This window comes from Anser brachyrhynchus, assembly GCF_964034855.1.
Source record: "Anser brachyrhynchus genome assembly, chromosome: 8".
Lineage (NCBI taxonomy): Eukaryota > Metazoa > Chordata > Aves > Anseriformes > Anatidae > Anser > Anser brachyrhynchus.
The window spans coordinates 10,035,667-10,058,572 of NC_137702.1; the positions used below are offsets into that span (position 1 = coordinate 10,035,667).

At 40.8% G+C, this 22,906-nt stretch overlaps 1 protein-coding gene across 2 annotated transcripts in view; it reads left to right on the plus strand.

The window, feature by feature from the left end:
- The window catches only part of GPBP1L1 (GC-rich promoter binding protein 1 like 1), a 33,786-nt gene that overhangs the window by 906 nt on the left and 9,974 nt on the right, over positions 1-22,906 (plus strand). For both annotated transcript variants that reach the window (XM_080602246.1, XM_080602245.1), the window contains exons 2-6: positions 15,319-16,218; positions 17,026-17,140; positions 18,320-18,449; positions 18,810-19,093; positions 21,909-21,981. In XM_080602246.1, the coding sequence (XP_080458372.1) occupies positions 17,081-17,140; positions 18,320-18,449; positions 18,810-19,093; positions 21,909-21,981 (547 nt within the window). In that variant the 5' untranslated portion in view covers positions 15,319-16,218; positions 17,026-17,080. The remainder of the gene's footprint in view (positions 1-15,318; positions 16,219-17,025; positions 17,141-18,319; positions 18,450-18,809; positions 19,094-21,908; positions 21,982-22,906) is intronic.

Consider the following 22,906-nt stretch of genomic DNA (forward strand, 5'->3'; position numbering starts at 1 on the left):
GGGACCCCGCTGGGCTCCGTCCCCGAGCCCTCAGCGAGGGGCTCCCCGCCGGGCAGGGCCGCCCGGCCGGGCCGGGGCAGGGCCGAGGCTCCGTGGTTATTGTTTCCTGCTCGGCCGGAAAGTTTGCGGCGCCTGACACGTCCCCCCCCCCCCCCCTCCCGGCCGCGCTGAGGGGGTGGCTCCGGGCTGGCAGTAAGGGGGCTGCGGGGCCGGGGGGGGTAAAGTCCCCGTGGGGCCGGGCTCGGGGCTTCCTGCTGGGCGGAGCGCCCGGGGCTGCCGCTGTTTTGGTGGCGAGTTGGAAACGAAACTGGGCGAGCCGTGCTTCGGGGGGGGGGGGGGCGGGGGGGAGGGAAAAATGGAGGGGGGGGGGTCCTCGGGCTGTCCCCGGCCTTTCTGTAGGGCTGGTGGATGGGGTTTGCCGCCCCCCCCCCCCCCCCCCCCCCCCCCCCGCGGCTTCACGCAGCCACCCGCGTGCTCCGGGCAGCCCGGGCCGGGTGTCCCCGGCTCGCTGCGGGCCGGGGAAGCCGTCAGGTGTCGGTGGGGCCCCTCGGGAGCGCGGCTCCAGGAGCCAGCAGCGAGCAGGAGGCGGCTTTTCTCGGCGTCCTCCGCCCGGAAAGTTATTTCTGGGAGCCTGGTGCGTGCCCAGGTAGCCTGAAGTCTTGGTGGTTTCATGTAAACAGCAGTGCTTGGGCTCGATCAGAATAGCTGTGCTCTCGCCTGGCTTTTCAGACATTTATTTAAGGCTTTAAGCTGAATTTGGTTTAATAACGAGCCATGTTGGAGCAACTTCAGCGGTTCTTGGCTTTCTGTACGAGCCGTGGGTTCTTAAACAGCTCTAGCCGAGCAGTCGCTGTTGAAATCCTTGTAAGCAATGGCAGAATCTTTTAAAAGCATTGCTGCAAAATCGTTTTATGTTAATACGACCAGGTAAGTCAGCGATTCCTTCCCAGCCCCCAAGGTGTGAGTGACACAGGTGTTAGTAATGCTGATAATATTCTGGAAGGTTGGAAGTGGCTGAGTGAAGTATGTAAACAGCAGAGGGGGCGGGAGGCACGGAGGTGAGAAAACACCTGAGATAATTGAAGAGCCATCATGGATGAGTTTACCGGGGAGTTACATCGCTGCTGTAAAAATCTGAGATCTTTATGAAAAAGACTTGTGCAAATGTTACTTCGTGAATGAATATATGGGTGGTATTTCAAGCGAAAGGTTCCCTGTGCTCGCATATTTGGAGTCTGGTGTTTTCAAACTTCCAGTCTCTGACTCAGGAAAGAAACAGGTGTAGAGCCCTGGAAAGAGGAAATAAAATTACTGAATTTAAGAAGAGTAGTTTTTCCTTTCGCATTAGTTCAGAGTATTTCTAGAGAAAACTACCATAAAATAACTTTTTAAAGTTTTGTGTTTAGAATAGAAAAGCTTTAGGTGATACTTTCCTTATTTTTTTTAACAGCTATTTGTAAGGAAGCACAACCTCTGCATATTTTATACATCTGGTTTGTAGTCTTAATCCTATATGACACAGAAGTTTCCATTGCAGATATTATACTAGGACTTGAAGTGAAAATATGCAGGGAACAGATGGCATTTAAAAAAAAAAAGCCCCTTTTTGTTTCTACAAATGTCTCTGAAATAAGAAAGAGGAGTAGAATGCAGATGTGATAAGTATCACAAGCCAAGTGCAAATGGACACTTTCTGAGTTACTAGAAAAAATATGTTACTTTGAGAACATTTTTGCAGGTTACGGTCACCTTGTCTTAACAGATGTGAGTGCTTTGTACTTGAAGTTAGTGCCTCCTGACTTTCATGTTTTAAACTAGGAAATCAAGTCACTGAAGAAAAATAATCTTGGCTAGCATTTTTACAAAATGTTAGAAACATTTCAAGAACTGTGGATTTCTTTTTTAATAGCAAAAAATATTGTGGTTAGATCTGTGAATTTTCTCAGTGTGGGATGTCAGTGAAATTCTTGTCTTCACTAAAGAAAAAAAAACTTTATTGAACAAAAACTATTGAATCAAGAGTTAGAAGTAGCTTTTTTTAATTTAATGTTTTGTTACAGGATGTTTGAAGTTAGCTGTGTAGCTGCTGAATTGGTTTGGTTGTGAAGAGTACTTCAGGGCATGCTTTATTCATTTGCCTGAGCAGATTGGAAAAGAGCTGGTTATGTTAAGCAGAGCTAAAACATAAAGCACCTCTCTTCAGCAGAGCGCTGCTGCTCCTTGCATGGGTACAGCTTTTTCTCATGGCTTTGTAAAAAACACAAACACGGGATGATTGTTGCTGTAACTTAAACAGAGCAAGGTCATAGTTACTGAATCCTGCAGTTGGTGAAGCAATCTGTGTAGCAGGGAGTTTCTTTGGGATTTTTTTTTAACTTATTCATTTGGAATTCATGGCTTTCTTGATGAGGCAGGGGTGGTTTCGATTTTGCTCTGCTAACACAGCAGCGTAAGTAGCTGTGCCAGTGTCACTTCTGTAGTGACCAGGATACCGGCTTGGTAGTACGTGTCTTTCATTTCCGTAAGGGCAGTGGAAGCGCGGGTTCTCTTTACCTGTCAGATTTGATGAAAGGCAGCGAAGTTGGCAGAAACGTGGTTCTGCTCAGAACCCTTCACGAATGCCAGGATGTTGTTTAACTTGTGTTCTGCAAGGTGGCGTGTTCCTGTTAAAATGTGCCAAACTTCAATGAGTTATTGTATGGTCAGGAGATAAATTTACATTTTTGGGAATGGATTTAGATAGAGACTGATAGCGGCTAAGCACCCACCGTCCCATGCATGTGTGTGCAGTGTGCAGACCTAAAAAATTCAGGTTGAGTCAAGGCCATTAGCATAACAGCAAGCAGGAAGGGAAGTCTGTCGGTTAAATTAATCATATATACTAGCAATCGGACTGGGTTACCCTAAATTGGAATTTTTTGATTAAAGTGTACTTAACTTTTTTCAGTTCCTGCCATCTCTAGCTGGGCTTCAGAAGTGCCTGGCAAAGAGAAGAATTTTAATACTTTATACTTCTTAGACCTTTCTGTAATTAGGCAGCAAAAAGACTTTGTAAAATGTTGGTGTATGCAGTTCCCTAAAATGACTAATCTGAAATAGTTGCACTCCCAAGGTCTGGCTTAACAAAAATCCTTTGAACCAGTGCATCCAGACATAACTGAGGTTTTATACAGTAAATGATGATCAAAACCTTTTTTTTTTTTTTTTTGCAGTGTATGACCCCGTGCCTCTGGGGCTGTTGTACACTAGGGGGCTCACCCGGAGCTATCGAAGTTCTAGGACTTAGGGTTGTTCCAGCAAAAATGCTAGCATATTTTTCTTTTTTTTTCTTGGTTCTCTCCTTGAATCATGTGATCCCTTCAAATTTGGGGGTTTTGTAGCCTTATCTTCCACCTTAAAAGAAGCATCTCAGCTTCATGGTGTGTTGTTGGTGGCTCTCAATGAGCAAAGGTATGTGCACCTACTGTGTGTTTATGATGTTGCCTTTAATTAATGTCCTTGGTTTTAGGAAGAAGTGAAGTATTTTGAATGAACTTCCCATGGAAATCTATTTCCAGCATCTGTTCTGTGTTCAGGTAGGCAGTGTCGGGGGGGATAATGGTGTGGCCAAGAAAGACTGACAGGGGGCAGAGGCTTAGCGTGGCACAGGCTGCGTTCCTGGATCGCTGTGACTCTCATGGCATAGTTGCAGCATACGGAGCATGTGACGGTGACCATTGTGCTCTGGAACTTTGTCATCCTTCATGTGTGATGAGCAACTCTCCTGTAAATAAAGGGCTGAGCCTGCCGTGGAGGTGTGTGGTGTTATGATGGGCACGGAGATTATTGTTCTCCACAAAGTTGCTGGTGCACTTATGGCAAAGCTTACAACAGGTCTCCAGCCTCTCAGCAGAAAGGAGTGTTTTGCCATTGTGTTCCAGTGCCCCGTCCATCATGGAGGGATTAATCAGTATTCACATGAGGTGGTCTGAAAAGGCCTTTGATGCTAGTCTTTAAAAACTCGGTGGGGCAACTCTGTTACCCTGCAAATGTTGAATTTATTATGATCTTCACTTTTTGTACTGGAAAACCTTCCTCTACTTTGAACTCAGTTTAAGCAGAGAAAAAGGTTAAAGATGACTTAAACGTCTTCAGATTGGCTGGGCCTGTTGGAGTGTGTCCTACAGCATTTAGGGAACCGAGAGCCTGCAGGGAGGGGAAAAGTTGCAGAGTACTGAAAAGCAGTGAGTAGCGCATCCACTCGCAACGTTTAGAAAAAGGCAGGGCTTGGGTATGTTCAGCTTATCCTCATCACAGAGGGGCAAAAGCAGAGCATGCACATCAGAGTCTCTCCTGGGTCAGAAAACGTTTGGTGTTTTCACTTTTGTGTGTTGAGATAATACTCTTACTAAACACACGGATTGTATGCTCTTGACAAATTCAAGAAGTGGTCTGAAATCAATACAAGGCATTTTAGTGTAGATGGGGTTCGGATTGTGTTTAGGAATATTACCTTACACGGAATGAACAGCTGGCTAGGCAGCGGTCCTGTGAGAGTATCTAGGGGTTGTAGTGCTTCCTAAATCGTCATGAATCAGCAGCACCGCTGTCGTGAAAATTCACTTGTCATACTGGAATATGTAAAAGAGTTGTAAATATGGTAATGAAGCAGTTTTCCCGTTCTGCTGGGGAATGGTTGGTCTCCAGCTGAAAGTGTCTTGTTCAGTTTGCGATATTGTCATGCTCTGAGTAAGTTATGGCTAGGTAAAAAGGTCTGTAGAGAAGATAAGGTCTGGAAAGATACCACCTGCGTGAAGGTTGAAAAATGAGATTGTTTAGCTCTGGAATGGTTTTGTATAACTTGCGTTTCATCAGACGCTAGCAAGTAAGCTATAAAACAGCTTAAAGTTACCTGCAGGTGCAAGCAGGAGCCAGCTCTGACATCCTGGCACTGTCTGCAAGCTGTCAGGCTAGGTAGCTGGGTCACATTAGTTTTTATCATCTTCAGTACTTTGAACCTAAAAGCTTATAGCTTCAGCAATAAAATTGGAGTGTTTGTGCCATTTTTTGTTTGTTTTTGGAAAATGTGTCTATGTTTGATCCCAGAATGTGCTGTTAACATCCTTTTTCTGCTGCCAAGCAGCACTAGGATATGGGGTGGTCTGTGGGGCTTTCCCAGCTTCCCCTAAAAAAACTATTAGGATCACCTTTAAGTCAGGGAACAATGAAGTCCTGACCTGGAGAAAGATGATTTCAAAGGTAGCTGCAGAGAGAGGTTCAGCAGCTTGCCCTACCTGTGGTGAATAGGACAAGCAGCTGGGAGCAGAAATGGCAACCAAAGATATTTAGGTTAGGCATTGGGTGCGGGGACTGGCTTTCAAACCTTAAGAATAACCAAAACAGATCGTAGAGATACACTTGGAGAGTGCTGATATGGTAATCTTTCATGATTTACAGCTCCCCAAAATATGCCAGTGGAGGTATGAATACCTGCATAATGGATTCCAGCCCACTGATAACAAACTTGTTTTTCTGATGCTTATTGAGACATTTCAGGATCAATTTTTGGACCTCTGCAGACTGAAGATGACTGTACAAATTCTTTTGGGGGATGTTGCTTAATTTATTTTCAAAGTCATCTGATGGGAGAGGGTAGAACTAAGGTCTTTTAAACCTCAGGAGAAGGGGATGATCTATGAAACCTCTCAAGTTTTTTTTTCCAGATGTTTTCCTAGTATTCCCTAGTTTATTGTAGGACACTAGGACAGAGGAATGACATTGCTTAACTCTTAACTTGCACGCTGTACCTGCAGCGGACCAAGACAGTAATTCTCTGCAATATCTAAAGACAAAGCTCAAACCCAGTGGGCAATGTGTTGTCCATAACTCCTTGATTTATTTTGCTGAACGTCTCTCAGAGCTTCACTGCCTAGATCATAGAGCTCCAGCACAACAGCCCGAACATCCTAAGAGGATCTCTCTGCCAGCTGCAGCAAATCATCTCATCACAAGGTTAGGGATCACTCGTTCTCCTTTTTTGTTTTGGAGGCCAAGACCAAACAAATGGAATATTTATTCATGCGATTTATTTTAGATGTGTAGGCCTTGTTTTAAACTGGACTGTTTTCAATGACATTTTTGCATCGATGTTTGATATTTTCCTTATTAGAGTGCTGAAAATGTTAAGCTAGTGGAAGGAAAAATGATAGCCGAGTGTAAACTTCACAAACTGTAACGCAGGTGTTGTACACATGCTGGGAGGTGCTGAGTGAACGTGTCTTTGTCATGTCGTAGTCACAGATGAATAAATATTGGATTTCTTCATATTGTCCTGGACTTGAGGTAAAATAGCTTGGAAGTAATCCAAAGGGAGGGAGGGGTGGAGATGGTATGATTAGTCCCGCAGTCTTGGGCAGGAAGTAACAATAGCTGGAATGTACTGCCTGGCCCACTTGGTAGTGCCGGCCTTGTAGGGCTGGGGTAATGGTATTGGGGGGAAGTAGTACTGTAATTTTGTTTGGGAGAATGGCCCTTTACTTCTGGATGTCCTTCTCTGTTTGTTTTGTTGACTCTTTTTCTTTCTCAGTTTGCAAGTGACATGCCTTCTTTTCTTATCCTTCATCTGGAATGCAGGTTGTACCTCTCTGTACTGGATATATAGCCTGTTTTGCCTTGAAACAAATGTTTGGTATAGCCTGGTTGTATTTAATAATCTTTAACAAAGGAAATACGTTTTTCTCAGGTCTGAAATGAATATATTTAAATGTAAATGTTCTGTAGTAGTAATAACAGCACCGATAAAATACTGGGTTGTAAAAGTACTGGCTTTCCTTTAGTGGGAAATGCTCATCCAGTTTTTTTTAAGGTACAGGAGAACTTCGTTTCATTTCTGCTTACAGCCTCCATCTCTGGAAGACAGGTAGGCAGGAGGTATGCGGTGTGCAGCAGGGATAAGCCAGTAATTACATACTTGCCATTCTTTCCTTATGATGGGGAACATTATCCTGGTGCATGCTGCTAAGAGGTAGAAGTGACTTGGGTCAGGAAGGCTTTGGGCAGGCCACGCAGATGTGCTTGCTGTTCTTTGCTATTTCACTTGGTCTGGTGCGAGGTTTGGGGGGGATGGTGGTACCTTTAGAGGCAGCAATGACAAGGCGTTGTGCTTCGTAAGGTTCGGGGCAGAGCCCTGCCTTGACCTCACATACTTTACAAAGCTCTGTAGATCAAAGTGCACTGCAGAATAGATTTTTGATTCTCTTCTCTTGAAGAGCTAAATAGGTCTTTGGAATTGATTAAAACTAGCAGAATACCTTCTCCAGGTTTTAAAATAAATACCTCACTTCACAAAGTGCTAAAACTGCTGGAAAGTTCAGAACATTGTTCACATTTAAACACTACTTAATGCTCTTTAAATTAAGGGGGGCGGGGTGTTACTTCTTATCAGTAGTGCCAACGTATACACTTGCTTAATAGAGGTGTATGCAATACCTGGCATCCTGTTCCTTGCAGTAGGGGACAGCAGTGAGCAGGTTTTAGTATTTCAAGTGAACACTACAGTTCTCTAACAAACTACCGCAGACTGCTAAGGGGGCATTGGGAGGCAGTAGACTGAAGTGGCACAGGAGAGGTCCGTAAGGGATCATACTATTGTCAGTGGCTGTATGGTATCAAAGCTCCAGGAGTAATTGTTTGTAGGCATGGTATCTAGACAGTCTGTGCTCTCCCATTCTGTGCTTACAAGATGTTGAGTCTTCTGGTTCTCGCATGTTTAACATAGCGCTATCTTTGTGCTCAGAGTAAACTCTTCAAAACCCACTGGAATGATTCAGTTGCAAATGCCAAGCTGCAAGTTCTCACTTGCTCACTGAGGTTCTGAGCCTTATCTTGCACAGGCTATTGTCAAGGTTCCCCAGAAGCCAGCTTTTCCAAAATGTGTGTTGGGCTTTTGTGCAAAACATAACTTGCTTTCACAGCTGAGCTTGCAGGCTCTGTCCTAGAAATCTCTTTTTCTCTGTGATTTGGTTGTGGTACTCCTGTATGTCCTTGTGTCTTGGGTTGTTGTGAAGAAAGAAAGAAAACATCTCCTTTCGCCAGACCTCACTCTGTTCTAAAATATCTGTAAGTATTCACGAGACCAGGTCATTAAAGGCTTTGCAAGGTATGTGGTTGGATGTGTGTAACTTTGAGGGAGGTAGGATTTGGTCAGTGTGACCTTCGAGAAATGGGAAGCAAGCAGGTAAATGGAGAGGGTGTTTGTCAAACAGTACTGCACAGGGCACCGGGGGAGGACTGTCAGTACAGCAGAGTTTGAGGGTATAGCTATGGCCATGTGGACCTTTCTTAATCTGGTTTCACTTTGCTGAAGTTAGCCATCTGATTTGCGAAAGTGGTCAGACACATAACAGTTGATGATTTTCCCCCATCCCTTACCTGCTACTCTGCAAAAACTTTTGCAGGGACAAGCTTCTGGCGTGTTTTCATCTGGGAGCGTATGCATCTGCAGTGTTGTTTCTAGAACACAAAACAGTTTTGATGATTCTGCAGGATGGATTAATTTGCTTTAACGTGAAAAACAAGGTGTTAATCTTTCAGTAATCGTTTTCACAAAAACCTTTAATACCTGCGTGTACTCGGGAAGATTTTTCAATACACAATTAACATTTTAATTCATCATTTAGTGTTCTAATGGGCTCGTACTTCCATAATTCTATAAAATCCAGTTTGAGTGCTGGGCATTTTTAGATGTTAGATTTTTTTTTCAGCAGCCAGATGCAATTCAAACAACACTTTTCACAGTATTTTTAATTAATACAACTGTCATTTGTATTTGAGTAACCTGTTGGGGGTCTAGCTATGATAGAACAGGGACAAGTAGCAGGGGCAGATCAGTGTTAGAGTTACTCTGGCACACACCACCTCGGGCTTGTGAGCACTACCTGTCGTACGTGTCCTTCTGGAACATCTACATTTGTCCTCTGAAAACGCAGCCGGATTTCAGTAGTGAGACAGACTGAAGGTGTGTCTAGACAATTGTATTAATGGATACTGAGAGCAAAATGAAAGAAAGTTTGTTTTGCAGATACTTTATGTAGGTGAACCTGCCATTATCTGCGGATACATGAGCTCAACTTGAGAAGACTCAGCTCAACAGTTGTTATGACAACTATTGAACTAGTAATGCTGCAGTTGTCTTTTATAGGAAGGCCTAATAATATATGCGAGGTTGAATCAAGATTTATAATCACGTTATTCTAAAAGGGCTATGTGCACAAATATGATTATCCTATTAAATAAAATGTTTCTCATAATATCAAGCCGTGTTCTGGGGTTGGTTTTTTAGTTTGTTTTGGTTTGTATTTTTTGTGGGGAGAATAGGATAATGAAATGTCATGTTTTTTTTATATGCTTAAGGAAATCAGAAGCATGCTTTGGACTCCTGCTAGGTTGGGCTGCAGGTTGTGACTCGCTCTTTCTGTGCATGTACTGCATGAATCAAGACCTGTCATATTCTGGTGAAAACATAGGGAATTAATTCTTTGCCATAAACTAGCATACACCTGTTAAATGACACTCCGCTCTGCAGAACGGCAAAGTAGAAAGCTCTGTTGTGTGTGCTCAGGCATATCTGCTTGATTTAAAAATGAAAAGAGCTGCACAGAAAGAAAAGTGATGAGGGAAGTAAATTCTGTTCTGCCTTATGCGCCCATTAAATTGTTCACTAATTTTTCTGAATGCTTTTGCAACCCAGCTGACATCTGATCTTTAGGAATATTGCTGAAATCCCAGTTGAGTTTATAAAGATGGCCAGTTAGAAAAACAAATCTTTACTTTTAAGTAAACATGTTCTAGTTAGAGAAATACATAGAAATGCAGCGAAGTGAACAGGGATTGTGGCAGGGATTGACAGATCCTGTCTGTCTGACCTTCTGTAGTGCTGTTTGCTGGATTGATAAATGTATAATGAAGGGTAAGCGTTTAATTTTACCCTGTTTTTCAGCAGAGGCTCCAAGGCTTTGATTTGCTGCTGCAAGAGAGGAGAAATGGAATTAGGGGCTGTAATTAATAGGATGCTCTGTAGATAGCAGAGTTGAAGGGGGACCTGAGGAGGTTCGCAGGGAACACGGAGGCAGAAAAAACATCCAATCAAACTTGTCTGTTTTGGAAATGTGTGCTGAAACATTTAGTGTGAGCAAAGGTTCGAAGCTCTGATTTCAGGGCATCCCTGTTCCGAGGGTGCGCGCTAGGATGGTACGGTGCAGCGGGACACCTTGTGTCTGTCCAGCCACTTGGGGCTGCTCTTGCTTCCCAGCGGGCAATTATTTTGTGGGTCAAGGCACACATGGAAGCAGAAGTAATAGGAACAACAACGCTGCTGATCAGGCTGATTTGTGCATTTTTGTAGGGTTTTAGGAACATCAGCCATTTCTGATTAGCTTGTTTCTCCTGTGTTCCGTTCTGGTTGGTGTAGGTCATGGCATAACCTCCTTGGTTCATGCTGCCAGGTATATATGGAAGGCTCAGCTTGAGAATCAAAGCTTCAGAAACTCTCTGGTATCCAGATTAACTCTGGTCACACCTGTGTTAGGAGTAAAGTGAAAGTTAACAGAAGGATTAAAACAACTGGACATCTATAACGAACAGTAACACGGCAAGAACACTTTGTGCATGGTGTATTAGAGGATGTTTTTGACCTTGATGTGTGTTTCCTTACCATAATCTTTGTGTCGCTTTTAAATTGAGTATGCCTGTATGTTCCTTCCGTTTTCATGTTAAGCTTGTAATATTTATTTAGACAAATACACAGTGAAATTTTGTTATATAAAAAAGCATCTGTAACGTTCACTGATTTTGGACTACAGTGGTAGTAGTTTTATAGCAACAAAAGCAGGAAAAGATGTTGCTATGAAAAAAACAGATGAAACTTTAAACGCAACAAGTGAAAATAGATCACTTAAATGTTTTTTAAAAGGATTAATTAAAACTGTTAGCAAGCAGAAGCCAAGTGCTAATACAGAGTTAAATATTTTATGTTCTTATATTACTTGTCAGAAATTTCTGTCTTATGATCAATGAAAGAATATTTTGGAGTGGTTGATAGACAACCTTTTTTCTTCACTAAAGCTTATTACAGCAGGTTTAATTGTTCTGAAAAGAGGTATGGCTTTATAAAGTGTCTCATTTAGTGATATTCTCGTTTTCTGCTTTGTATTTGCAGAAATAATTCAAAATTGAACACCAAGAGAGAATAAGAATGGATTAAATTTGCATTGACGAGCACCTTTGTTTGATTTCTTTGCTTGGAACTGGGAGTGGCTACCAGGGATGATCTTTGGCCTTGCTGTTTTCCATAGTGAAGCAATTGAAGACCAGATTGGCTGAACCATAAGTGCAGTATGGGAAGGTTTGGGAGCTCAGCCTTCAGAGTTTGTGTTTGTTCCACGCACGTGTTCACGTGTGTGATCAAAGAGAGGCAGACCCATACGTACTGTGAGGAATCTTTGCTGTATTCATTACTGAATAGCTGGCAAAGGTCATTTCAGTTCTGCGTGTAGTCAACAAGAGAAACAATATTAGATAATAGGAAGAAAGGATAAAAAATGCAGAATTTTGCCAGCATATAAATCCTAGATCTTGAACGTTTTGTGCGGTTTTGGTGACCCGTATCTAAAAGATACGGTAAAGGTTAGTGGGGATGATTAGAGATGTTCAGAAAGTTTCCACAAGTAGTCTGACTTAGCTTGGAATACAAATGGCTTGATGGGTATGTATATCATATATAAATTCATAAGTATCATGAAAAAGTGAATGTGGTGTGGTCAGGCACTTTGATAACACAAGAGAGCATCCAGTTGAACTGAGAGTGATGTTTTTATCGCCTCAAACTGAAATTTACACAAAGTACAAGGAAACTCTGTCTCATCTCATTTGGGAGACAAAAATGTATACATGTGTTTAAAATATAAAGCAATTCAACAAATTGGCCCTGACTGACAATTAACTAATACAAACTGCCTTAAAATTCTGCAGAACTCAGAAAGTATGCTCTGACCTCTGTTGCTGCTCATGCTTGTCCTTGCACTTCTTTCTTAAGAATTTACTGTAAGTTGCTATCAGAGAATGTTATTGATAGACTTTGGGTCTTGCCCATTATTATTTTGTGATATAGCTGATGTCAGTTATATGGTAGGTTATAAAAGTGGTCTGTTGGCCAGGGTTCAGCGTGTGTGAGGAGGCTGTGAAATGTAGCATATGGGCTAGTCCTGGAGACGAAAATGTTTCAGGAGTAGTATTTACAGCAAGTTTTTGCTTTTAACAAAAAGAAAACATTGCGTTTTAATGTCATATACCTTATTCTTTTAGTGATATTACATGCAAAGGAAGATGATGACTGACAAGCAGTTTGTTGGAATAAGGAGCCATCTACAGGCTGTTATTGGCATACAGCTGTCAGGATGTTGCTTATGCCAGAAAATACAATTTTGGAAGGGCTCAAGACAAAACTTTGAAGTTTCTATCTGAAGCATGTCTTCTGTGTGCTACTTGAAGAGAAATGGGTGGAGATTAAGCATCTCGCTTTAATCTGCAGCAACTTCTATGCAGATTTTCTTAAGCCTCCCAGTAACTGCAACATCCACAAGTGAGATTGTTTCAGAGTAAAAGTTACATCAAAAGTATAGAAGTATCAAAACACTTGATAAAAGGTTTGAGAAGATGCGGAGGTTATTCCTTTAGCAAGTGTCAAGTTTTCGGATAGAGCAGCGCTTGTCTGTGGGAACAAGAGCATGAGGTTTGTAAATGTAGGCAGCAGCCCGAAGTACCGTGTCTACAAGTTGCACCAGGCTGTATACGTGCATGTTGAGATGTTGCTCCTTAATGAACTGCCCTGGTCACTGATAATCCTAAGGATATCAAAATAGCAGGTTAAGAGGCCTGAATCTTCTACATTGGTGGTGGGAATTTTGCACTGGAGTTTCACCCTGGGTTTGACTGTGCTGAGATAGCAAAACAGAAGTTTTGCTAAGTGCTGATAGGCTTTCCTTTTCCATTTCTGAAAAGCAATGGAAACCTTTTTGTGAAGGTGAACCTGGGTATTGTACTTCTATGGTGGTTTTATTTTTGTTGTGTATTTTGACCTAGTTCTTACTTCAAAATTGCAATTCTGTGGTGTACGTTTATTTAGGTACCTTTTAAATGCAGGAGACAGTTCTGTGTGAGTTTTGCTCTGTTTTGGTCCCGTCTTTCAGTTCAGTGTGAATCATTCCTGAGGTTCATTAAATCAACATCTTAATGATATGACTTTCTTCTGTCAGTAGTTTGACAGAGCTTAATTGCTCTGCAGTTTGTTCTGAAAAGCATATTTATTCAGAGGGCGAAGTGATTAATCTTATTTAAATACATCTACCTCTGCATTGCCCGTGTCCCTGTTTTCTTCTGCTTACTACTGAAACGTTTGGTAGCAGCCTCAGGAGGTCACATCTGAAGGAGCTCTGTACCTGTGCTGAGTTCAGCGTGGTAGGAGAATTGTTTTGTCTGCAGCAGGTGTTTCACACATCCCTGTACGCACTGAAAAATTACCCATTAATGTAATGTCCTGAGAGGTTAGCACTTCTGTTGTTGGCAGTGTTGTGACACTTACTAGCTTGTGGTATTAGATGCAACGTTCAGAAAGCTTCCAGGTCAGCGTTGCGTATGGCCACACGTAATCTGTTCTTTCTTCATCTCTGCTGGTGCTCTGTAGGGGTTGTGAGGCTTCTTGTTTCCATTCTGCTTCCAGAAACGTGATCATGGCTCACATCTGAAGTGCCAAAATCCTTCCCTTCTCCAAACTCTCCTACACAACAGTAACATCTATTTCCAGAAAGAAAAAATGATAGGGTGAGGATGAAAAGGTGATGATTCTTACAGTATCACCTGTGTATGTTTATTTTGAGCTTCTATCAAACCAGTCTTAAACTTGCACCAAAAAAAAAGCATGCTTAGCAGAGTAAAGAATGGTATAACGAGTGCAAGGAAAACCAAAATTGTTCAAAGAACGGAACCACATCCAAACAAGGAAAACCAGCTCTGACAAATCAAACATAAAGGCATATAAGGCATGCCTGAAGGGATCCTGAGAAATGTCTGATGGCATAAAAACAGCAATAGAACCTCTCAGATGTTTCAGGAGCAGTAAACCTTTCAGAGTTGGCTGGGTTTGATAAGATGGTTGGAGGATAAAGAGACCACAGCAGGAAAAAGCAGTTTTTGTTGGTGGTGATATTTTCAGTGGAGCAACTCGGGGAATTTCCCAGTCTGGAGGCTCACCTTACAAAGAAGTTGGACTGCCTCAAACTGATGTTTAGAGATTCAGAATAATCAATAGTAAAAAATTGCTAGTGCCATGTAGCATTCAGTAAAAAAATATTAAAGGAACTTGTACACAAAATTTCAGAATGACTGCGGTGTCAGCCTTGGTGGCAGAGGAGCGGGAGATGGTGAACACGCCCCTTGGTTTTGACAACAGGAAACCAAAGGCAGGGCTTTAATAAATAATAATAATTTTAAAAAAAATATATTTTACTTGGGGGCAAATACTGGGATTGTTGTGGGACTCCTCTGTACAAGTGTCATATTATTGCTCAGTTGTGATTAAATAGTGTTAAGATTAATAAGAAGGGAAAAAAGCTTTAGTGTTTTGATGTGTTCTGTTAGAAATTTGCAGTCTGTCCATATCTTGAACCTTGCCTACCATCGCAAAAGGGTTGAGTTCAAAGATGTGGAGAAAGATGACAAGGATTAGTTAGATTACGGAATAGCATCTGTTCAAGGGAGCAAGAGTAGGCTAGCTTTTTGGCTTTGGAAGAAGAATGACTGGACATAATGCTGTGTGTGACATGGAGAGGATGAGTTGGACCTGAGTATCTGTTCCTTCTGCTATTTAGAAAGAGGCCAGATGGATCTCTAGTCTTAGCCAATACATCCATTCTTCACAGTCCTTACAGATGTTGGTTTTGCTGCTTTAGACTTTCTGGCAAGGCACTGTTATAAAAGGGATTTTATTAAATAAATTGATAGTTTGTGAGACTGACTTTGAGATTGGACTAAGGTTTCCTATCCTGTCTTAGCACTTCTGTGTCCTCTTGAGGCATCCAAGACAAAGAGTATGGGTAAAGGGATTTACATTTTAGGTGATTTAGTTTTATATGGCTAGATGATTTCAGTTTGGGTTGCGATTGGAGATCAAATAGCTTTTACACTAGCACTACAGCTGCTCTGTTTCTCCTTCTGTTTTCCTCTCATCACACTTTGTCATGTTTCTGTTACTTGCATTGATGGTGTTTTTTTGTGTTTTTTTTTTAGTGACTACAGTTCCTGTCTTACCTCTTTGATGGAAGAGGACTATGACCCAGAAGTGAACTTTCCACTGTAGAACAAGAAGCTGTTGTGGAATAATTTGTTTCCTTTTAAAAGCAGTACCCAGTCTACAAAAAAATAGAGTAGAAGAGATTATTTTTACACCTGGCATTTTTCAGTTCTTGTGACCTATGTTTCAGCATGTAAATGGTGAAAAACGGGGATATAAACATTTGTGCCTGCTTTTGAGCTTTACATCAAGTAGTGATTAGTTCTGTGGAGCATTAACCAAGCTACGTGAAGTCCAGAGTATATCCTGACATTCATTTTTCAAAAAGAAAAAAAATATATACTTTTTTTTAGAAAGTTTATCTGATAAAAATGAAGATTATCTTTTAAGAGCACGTGGTCAGATGCTTCTTGTTTAGATCTCAGCATTTGGGGCAAACATTTTTCTATAACGTGGTCCTTTTTCTAGAGTGTTCAGATTGATCTGCAGACCATGAACTATCCAGCGGAGTTGGGTGTATCTGTTCAGTATTAATGATGGTGTGGTTCTGAATGTTGTCATACAGACCTGGCAAACCTTTTTCTAATGTAAAAGCTGACTTCTGTAGTACCACGACTAGAGGATATTTAATGAGGTGAACGTGGTCGTGGCTTTTTTTAAATACAAATTACCTTCTTAGGTATTTTTTTTGTAGTGAGAGTGCAAAAAGAGGTTAAAATGAGCAGCTGAGGGGGTGAAGGGCACAGTTGGCACGAAGTGCGGCCTCTCGTGCTCTGCTTCGAGACGCACTATTGCCTCAAGGCTGGCCTGACGGTATACTGGAGAAGAAAGGAACCAGAAGGTCAGTGAAGCAGAGAAGAAAGTGAGGACATTGGACTGCAGAGGCCGAACTCTGGGTGAGTGATCATATGTACTTTTTTTCCTTGCCTATGCAGTATTGACTTTTTCAACTTTAATTCAGCCATGAACAAATAAAGCAAAATGGAAAGCTGAAGAACCTTCCACAAAAAGGCAGAATTCCATTATACAGAGTAGTAATGGAATTCTTAACGCCTTGACTAGTGGAAATTGCTATGACAAGTTGAAAAGAACAATTCAGTTTCATGTTCCTCAGTGAGACATCTGCTGGTCTTCAGTTGAACTTGCATTAAGATACAGGTCTTTAAACCAGCTTGTGGTCTTTAAGTTGAGGGGTGCAGGAACTGGCATATGGTTGTCTTTCAGGTCTCTGATCTGCTCTTAGCGTCTCAATATCATCATTGGTTTGGTCATTATTTAATTTACAATTATTTAATTTACATTATTTAATTTCCCTGGAATAAAATCTGCAGTGGTCGCTCCTTTGTAGATCATGAAACAGAGCAGTGAAGGAATGTACCCTAAATTCTGGCATGTCTTAGTTCGGTGCATTGTATGGCTTATGTGTGCTTTTTGTTCTGTTTTTTTTTTCCCATCTCCAGGCCTGTCCTATCATGAATTTCATAGGTGTGTTTTTAGAATGGAATTGTAAATGGAAGCTAACTGGGAATGTTTAAGTTACTACCTGTTCTGGTCAGAGGAATAAAGCAGGAAAAAATAATGTTAGTGTAAACAACTACAGTGCTTTTCCCGTCCTGATAATATAGACCAGGCTTTGGGAATTAATTTGTATGATTATTTCAGTTTGGAAAAGATAAGTCAGGGAATGGTCTTTTCATTTACAGATCCTGGCCATGAGGTTTGATGCCTCATTTTATTGAAGGGAGACACTGGACCTAAATGGCGCAGCATGACTTTGTTCCTGCCTGGCTTAACTTCTCAACACCACAGTCAACCAAGGTAACTAATACAGATCACTTGTTCTTACAGCTATGACAGTTTTAAAAGGGCAAAAAATTAGCCCAGTGTTTTTCTGAACTTCAAATGTTTAATTTTAACTTCTGGTGTTTTTAAGAAAGGCTTTTGGAAACATAAAGGTAAAAATCATTTTTGTTGGTTTTGTTTCAACATTTTTTTATTTCAGAGGAGGAAAGATCTGTTGCATTCAGACATGAAAGTAGTTCAGTGTATTTATGCTGAGACTTGAATGGAATCCCAAATAGAAAATAATTAAAGAAGTGTGCCCTAATCTGGGGGTCAAGTCTTGAGCTGCCACTTACTACTCAGGATATAATTCTTCGGTTTTCATTTATGAAAATAATATGGCCTTTGCTATAGTACATTGACAAAGCCCTTGGTCTCTAACTCCAAATTCAGAAATACTCATTTTTTTAAAAAGTTTAAAATTAAGGCGCCTTCTTTCTAAAAATGTTTTCAGAAGAAGCTTAAGTTGGCCCAGGAAGTCTGTTTTAGGACTTGAAAAACTTGCATTACTTGCATAGGGCAGTGTTTAAAAATACTTCAGTGGCAAACCAGATCACAATGGACAATATTAAGTGAAAATACAGCTTTCATTTCTATGCTTAAATACAAGGAGACAAAAGTAACTTCAGGATGTTTGCATCGTTTAAAATGAGCCCCTGCATTTTTATAAATGAGGGGAAGTGAAGAGTAATAAATTATCTGGAATTTTAACCCTAGAAGTATTAATGTCTTCTACAGAGTCTTTGTCATTTCAACACAAAAGTGCTCTAGCTTGAGTATTTCTGAATTTTAGTCAGACTGATAAGATCCTCCATTGCTGTCTGTTCTTTTGACTTTAGGGAGGAGTAGGTGAATGAGCACTTCTGTAATGTAAAATTTCTTAAATGAACTCTGCAGAAAGTATGTATTTGCAAGGAGTGCTGGTGAGATTATTGTATTAGGTTCTCTCTGACTCTTTGTAGGCTATGTGGAGTTGTGTGCCGTTCAGGTGACTAATGTCACTGGCTAGACAATGCAGATGTGGATGCTGTATTGAAAGCACAGGAATGTGGATTTTGGGGTGGTTTTCTTCAGTTGACAAAACATCACTGTTGGACACAGGCTCCTGGGTAGCCCTAAGGAGAGTTTTATTACATAACCTTTGTCTTTCTGCAGTCCCCTGCAGCCACCTTTGAGAAACATGGAGAGCATCTTCCACGGGGAGAGGGACGCTTTGGGGTGAGCCGTAGGAGACACAACTCTTCTGATGGATTTTTCAATAACGGGCCCCTCCGAACTGCAGGAGGTGAGTAGGATGGATTGGAATGCATTCTGAGAGCAAACATTCTGGAGTATTGTATGGAAAGAAGAATTCTGCAGAATATAAACATTTTCCCAAAATGCACCTTTTCAAAACATCCTGTAAGAAATTTGTGCTATTCTCTTCTCTCATGCCATGTGCCCAGGCCTTATGGGGTTTCTGTGGTAGCTGTATATGCCTTGTGTAGCTTGGTTTATTTTTTGAGATAATCACACGGTTTATTAAGTTTGGCCTCGTAGTTACTTAGTAATCACTGATGTAACAAGAAAAACAGCCTGTTATTTCCAGTATTCTGCATGCAGTGTTGACGTTTTTTTATTTGCATACTTATCTCCTTTTGTTTAGACTGCTGGCATCAGCCGTCCCTTCTCCGCCATGATTCTGTAGATTCTGGTGTTTCTAAAGGAGCTCATGTTGGGCTTTCTGGCAGTCAGCCTGGCTGGCATGGTCCCTCACGGGGCCATGATGGTGTGAACCAGCGTGGTGGAGGAGGAACTGGAGTTCATCGCCACTGGAATGGCAACTTCCATTCTCGGAAAAGTTCCGCCTTTCAAGAAAAGCTGCCTGTTGAAGCCAGGGAAGAGAAGAAGGAAGACAAAGAGCAGTTACAATTTGAGGAAGAAGACTTTGTAAGTGTGTAGCTTCTCACTAGAAGTGGCAGCTGTGAGAAGTAGCTTTTCAGATCTCATTTTTATTAGCGTTGATAGGTGGCAAGGATCTAGAGTTGCATTCCATTCCATGTTTCAGATCAGTACAGATTTTAACAATGATTCCAGTGCTTGCAGGATGCTAATTGATACCCAGAGTCCTGGAGACTTGATGACCTTGTTGGATTATGGGTTTTGGCATGTTGTTATATTTTGCCAAATGATTATTAACTGAAGACAGCATTGTACCTCACAAGTCAGATCTTCAGTGCTCAAAAGGTGACACTCTGAAGGTGACAGTTTGATCTGCAACAAGAACAGTAGCTGTATTTCCTTTGTGGCTTTGCTTACAAAGCCTTTTTTGCTCCGAAGTACATCTATTCAGTGTATCTTCACTCTGACTGCTGTTCCTTTCTTCTGCATTCTGGTACCTGTCAGTGTACATGATAACCACCCCAAGCTTTCATGACATGTGCCCAGACCTTTGCAATCATCTGTCTTGAGTCATCTGGAATAGTATTTTCTTGTCAGAATTTTTTTCTTATCTCTGTAAATCTATGGATCAGTGTTTCTTCAGCCATTTCTTCCATTGATATCTACAGTTCATCAGCCATCTTCTTCTTTCTCCAGTATTCCGATTTACCTGGTATTGTCAGTTACAATAGTCTCATTTATCCTGGCTCTATTTTTACTGGAACATCTTTAGTTTTCACAACTTTGCTAAACTGTACTCAGACTTAGGGCTTTTATTCTTACCACATGCATTTCTTAATATTCATGCTTTAGGATGTAAGCAACAGTTCTACTTTTTTTCCAATTTAGTTATTTTTTTCTCCCTTTTGACAAAGATCTTATTCTTAGCAGATGATGCATTTTGTTTTGTGCATCTTGTTTCTCACTTTCTCCAGGCTCTTATTGACCATTGTAATAAAGTTGATGTTATCTGTAAAGTACTGGTAACTCAGTCCCTCCACTTAATGTGATTCCTCTGACTTAATCTTCAGTGCTAAAGCCATTGCTGTCTCCAGTACTGAGAGTTCTGGTGACAGTGTGCACACTTGTGTGTATCATCTTCAGCTTTTTGCTCTCTTACTCAGCTTTTATTTCTGGAAGGCTGTTTAAAGCTGAAATTATCATGGCATTTTAATGTTGCCACTTCTGTTCGGAAGGTTAGGAGTTGGAGTGAAATATGAGTGAAAACAGCTGCTTCAGGCCAGAATCTGGTGATTCCACTTAAATTGCTACAGAAGCCAGTTTGATTTAAACTGCTGGGTTTTTCAGCGGAGTGCATGGGGAGTAATTGCATGCTCTTGTTCGGCTGCTTCTGCTGTGGGAGTGGTAGCCTGCCTCAGTGGTTGGTTAACACCTGGAGAGCAGTGATTAAGCTTACATGTAGATTACTGTTGATCTGATTTCTCAAGAATACTCTAATTCAGGATTTCTATAAGCTGGTTCTACAGACTGTCAAAAGCCTGTTGAAATGTAGAAAGCTATTGTAATGATAGCGACCGTGCTGCTGTAGTCTGTCTTAGCCTAAATCGTTCTTCTAGGTGCTCCTCCTTTGTTCTCTTTTCTAGTGCCTATAAATCCCTTTTCCCAGCTACATTGCTGTGTCTTCTCTAATTACTAATTACTTCCCCCATCCCCACACTTTTTTTTAAAGGTGATATCATACACCTATACTGTCTGGTAGCAACCTTTGCTAAATAACTCTTGTATTGTCTTTGCCATAGTGGAGAAACTGTTTTCTGTGGTTAAGGATGTAGCTGTTAGGGCCTCATGGCCAACAAAATGGGAACACTTTTCCTGAAAGGTCTGCAAAACAGGCTGTTGTTCTAAGTTCTCCTGTACTGTGAGCACCACTGCTATCAAACTGACCTGTAACTGAAAAATGAAGCACTGAAACAGAGGAATTTCTGGGGTCTGAGGCAGTAATTTATGCTATGGTGTAACATTTTTTTCCGAACTCGTATAGAACAGGAATGCCTACTATTTCAGAAACTCATTATTAGAGACTTATGTGGTAGTCATAGTAACTAACATATGAAGAATTCATTAAAAAGAGGAAAAAGATGACTTTATTTTGAACTGAAGTTATTTGGGATGGGGGAAGAGGAATAGCTAATCAGGATCACTTTTCTTTGAATGGTTGGATTTTCTGTACTCTGCTTTGAGCTTGGGACATGTACTTAGTTGCTCCACTGAGTTCCGATACTGAATCAAAGGTAAGTCTGTGGAAAACACTGAGCCTGCGTGCAGTATTGCCCTGGAAAATGGACTCTGAAACTTAACTTATATTTAGCTTTTTTGTCTATAAATATGTGACTTGATTTTTTCATTATTCCTTAATATAAGGAGCCTAGTGTAGTTCTTTTGTTGGTTGAACTGTTAATGTAGAATTACTGTAAAAAAAAGGGGGGGGGGGAATGAGACTAGATATTCCATATACTGATGATGTGGATTCTGTTTTATTTTTTGAGCTGCCAATCAAATACCTAAATCTTTTATGGGTGTGTAAGTTTGTGGAATCTGTTTATTGCATAGTAGAAGACTGAAGGGCCTATTATAAACTCGCTGATAGTTCTGCTGTATTTCCAACAGAAGCCAAGGAGAATAAGAACTTGAGATTTTTAGATGTCTTGTGACAGAGCACTCTCTTGTTCTAATTCAGATGATGTTCAGAGAAATCTACCTATACTGTGGTTTCCTAGGAGCATGTTACACTAATACAGAATCTTTTTTGTTATGAATGAATATGCTCAATTGCATTGTTTTTTTGTTGTTTTTTTTTTTCTAGCCATCTTTGAATCCAGAAGCTGGAAGACACAACAGCCAGAACAAACCTTTAGGGACACCGTCTGGAGTATGGGGTAGGTAAAGGTGTTTACATTGCTGTATGGAATGCTCATGCTGAAGCAGCAAGTTGCAAGTATTATTAACTGTAAATACCTATATAAAAACTATTATTAACTGTAAATAATTTTTAAATGCTAGCTTTTTGCTCAGAGAAGATCTCCAAGTCTTAAGCAGACAAGTTGCAGCTACCTCTCCTTTGTTGTTTTCCTCCCACAATTGTTACTAATCTCTTGGCCTTTTTGTCTGCTTGAAACCTGTACTTGTCACAAAAAAAAATGCTTGTGGTAGCAATGTCAGTTTTCTGCATTTGCTTCGTGTCTTACTGCAGTTACAATTTCATGCAGGCATTGCTTGAAGGGTGGAGCAGATTTGAGTGAACTAGACATCAGTTCCTGAGTTGAGATCTTCATATTAGAAAAACAACAAAATTGTTGTTATTCGGTGGATTAGATTTATTTGCTTTAAACTCAGAACTGGTTTGCTTTTGATTGTGATATGATATGGGAATCTATGCCTTAAAAAAAAAAGGGGGGGGGGGAAATGACTTTACAGTTCCATCAACTAAATGTAGATTTGTTAATCTCTAATTAGAATGTAATTAGATCAGTGGGGTTAAGCACTGTAAATAATAAAAATACCAGAAAGAAACAAACAAAAAGAATACTTGTGAAAGGAATGCAATCTGGTCATAGAACAAGTTTGTCAGGTACTTGCTGTTCTGCTCAAAAAATAACTGGCATTTGTGGATTTTTTAGGTGTTTATGCTAATACTTAAATTACTGTGCTCCTGAAAACGTGTTGGTGAGAAATATTAATTGTGGTTCTTTGCAAAAACACTGCATCTTCTATGGTATAAATTATGCAAAATATTTCTCTGTTAGTGAATTAACAACTGATCCATGGTTGCTCAAAGAACTGCTCTCATCTGTCCTGATTTCT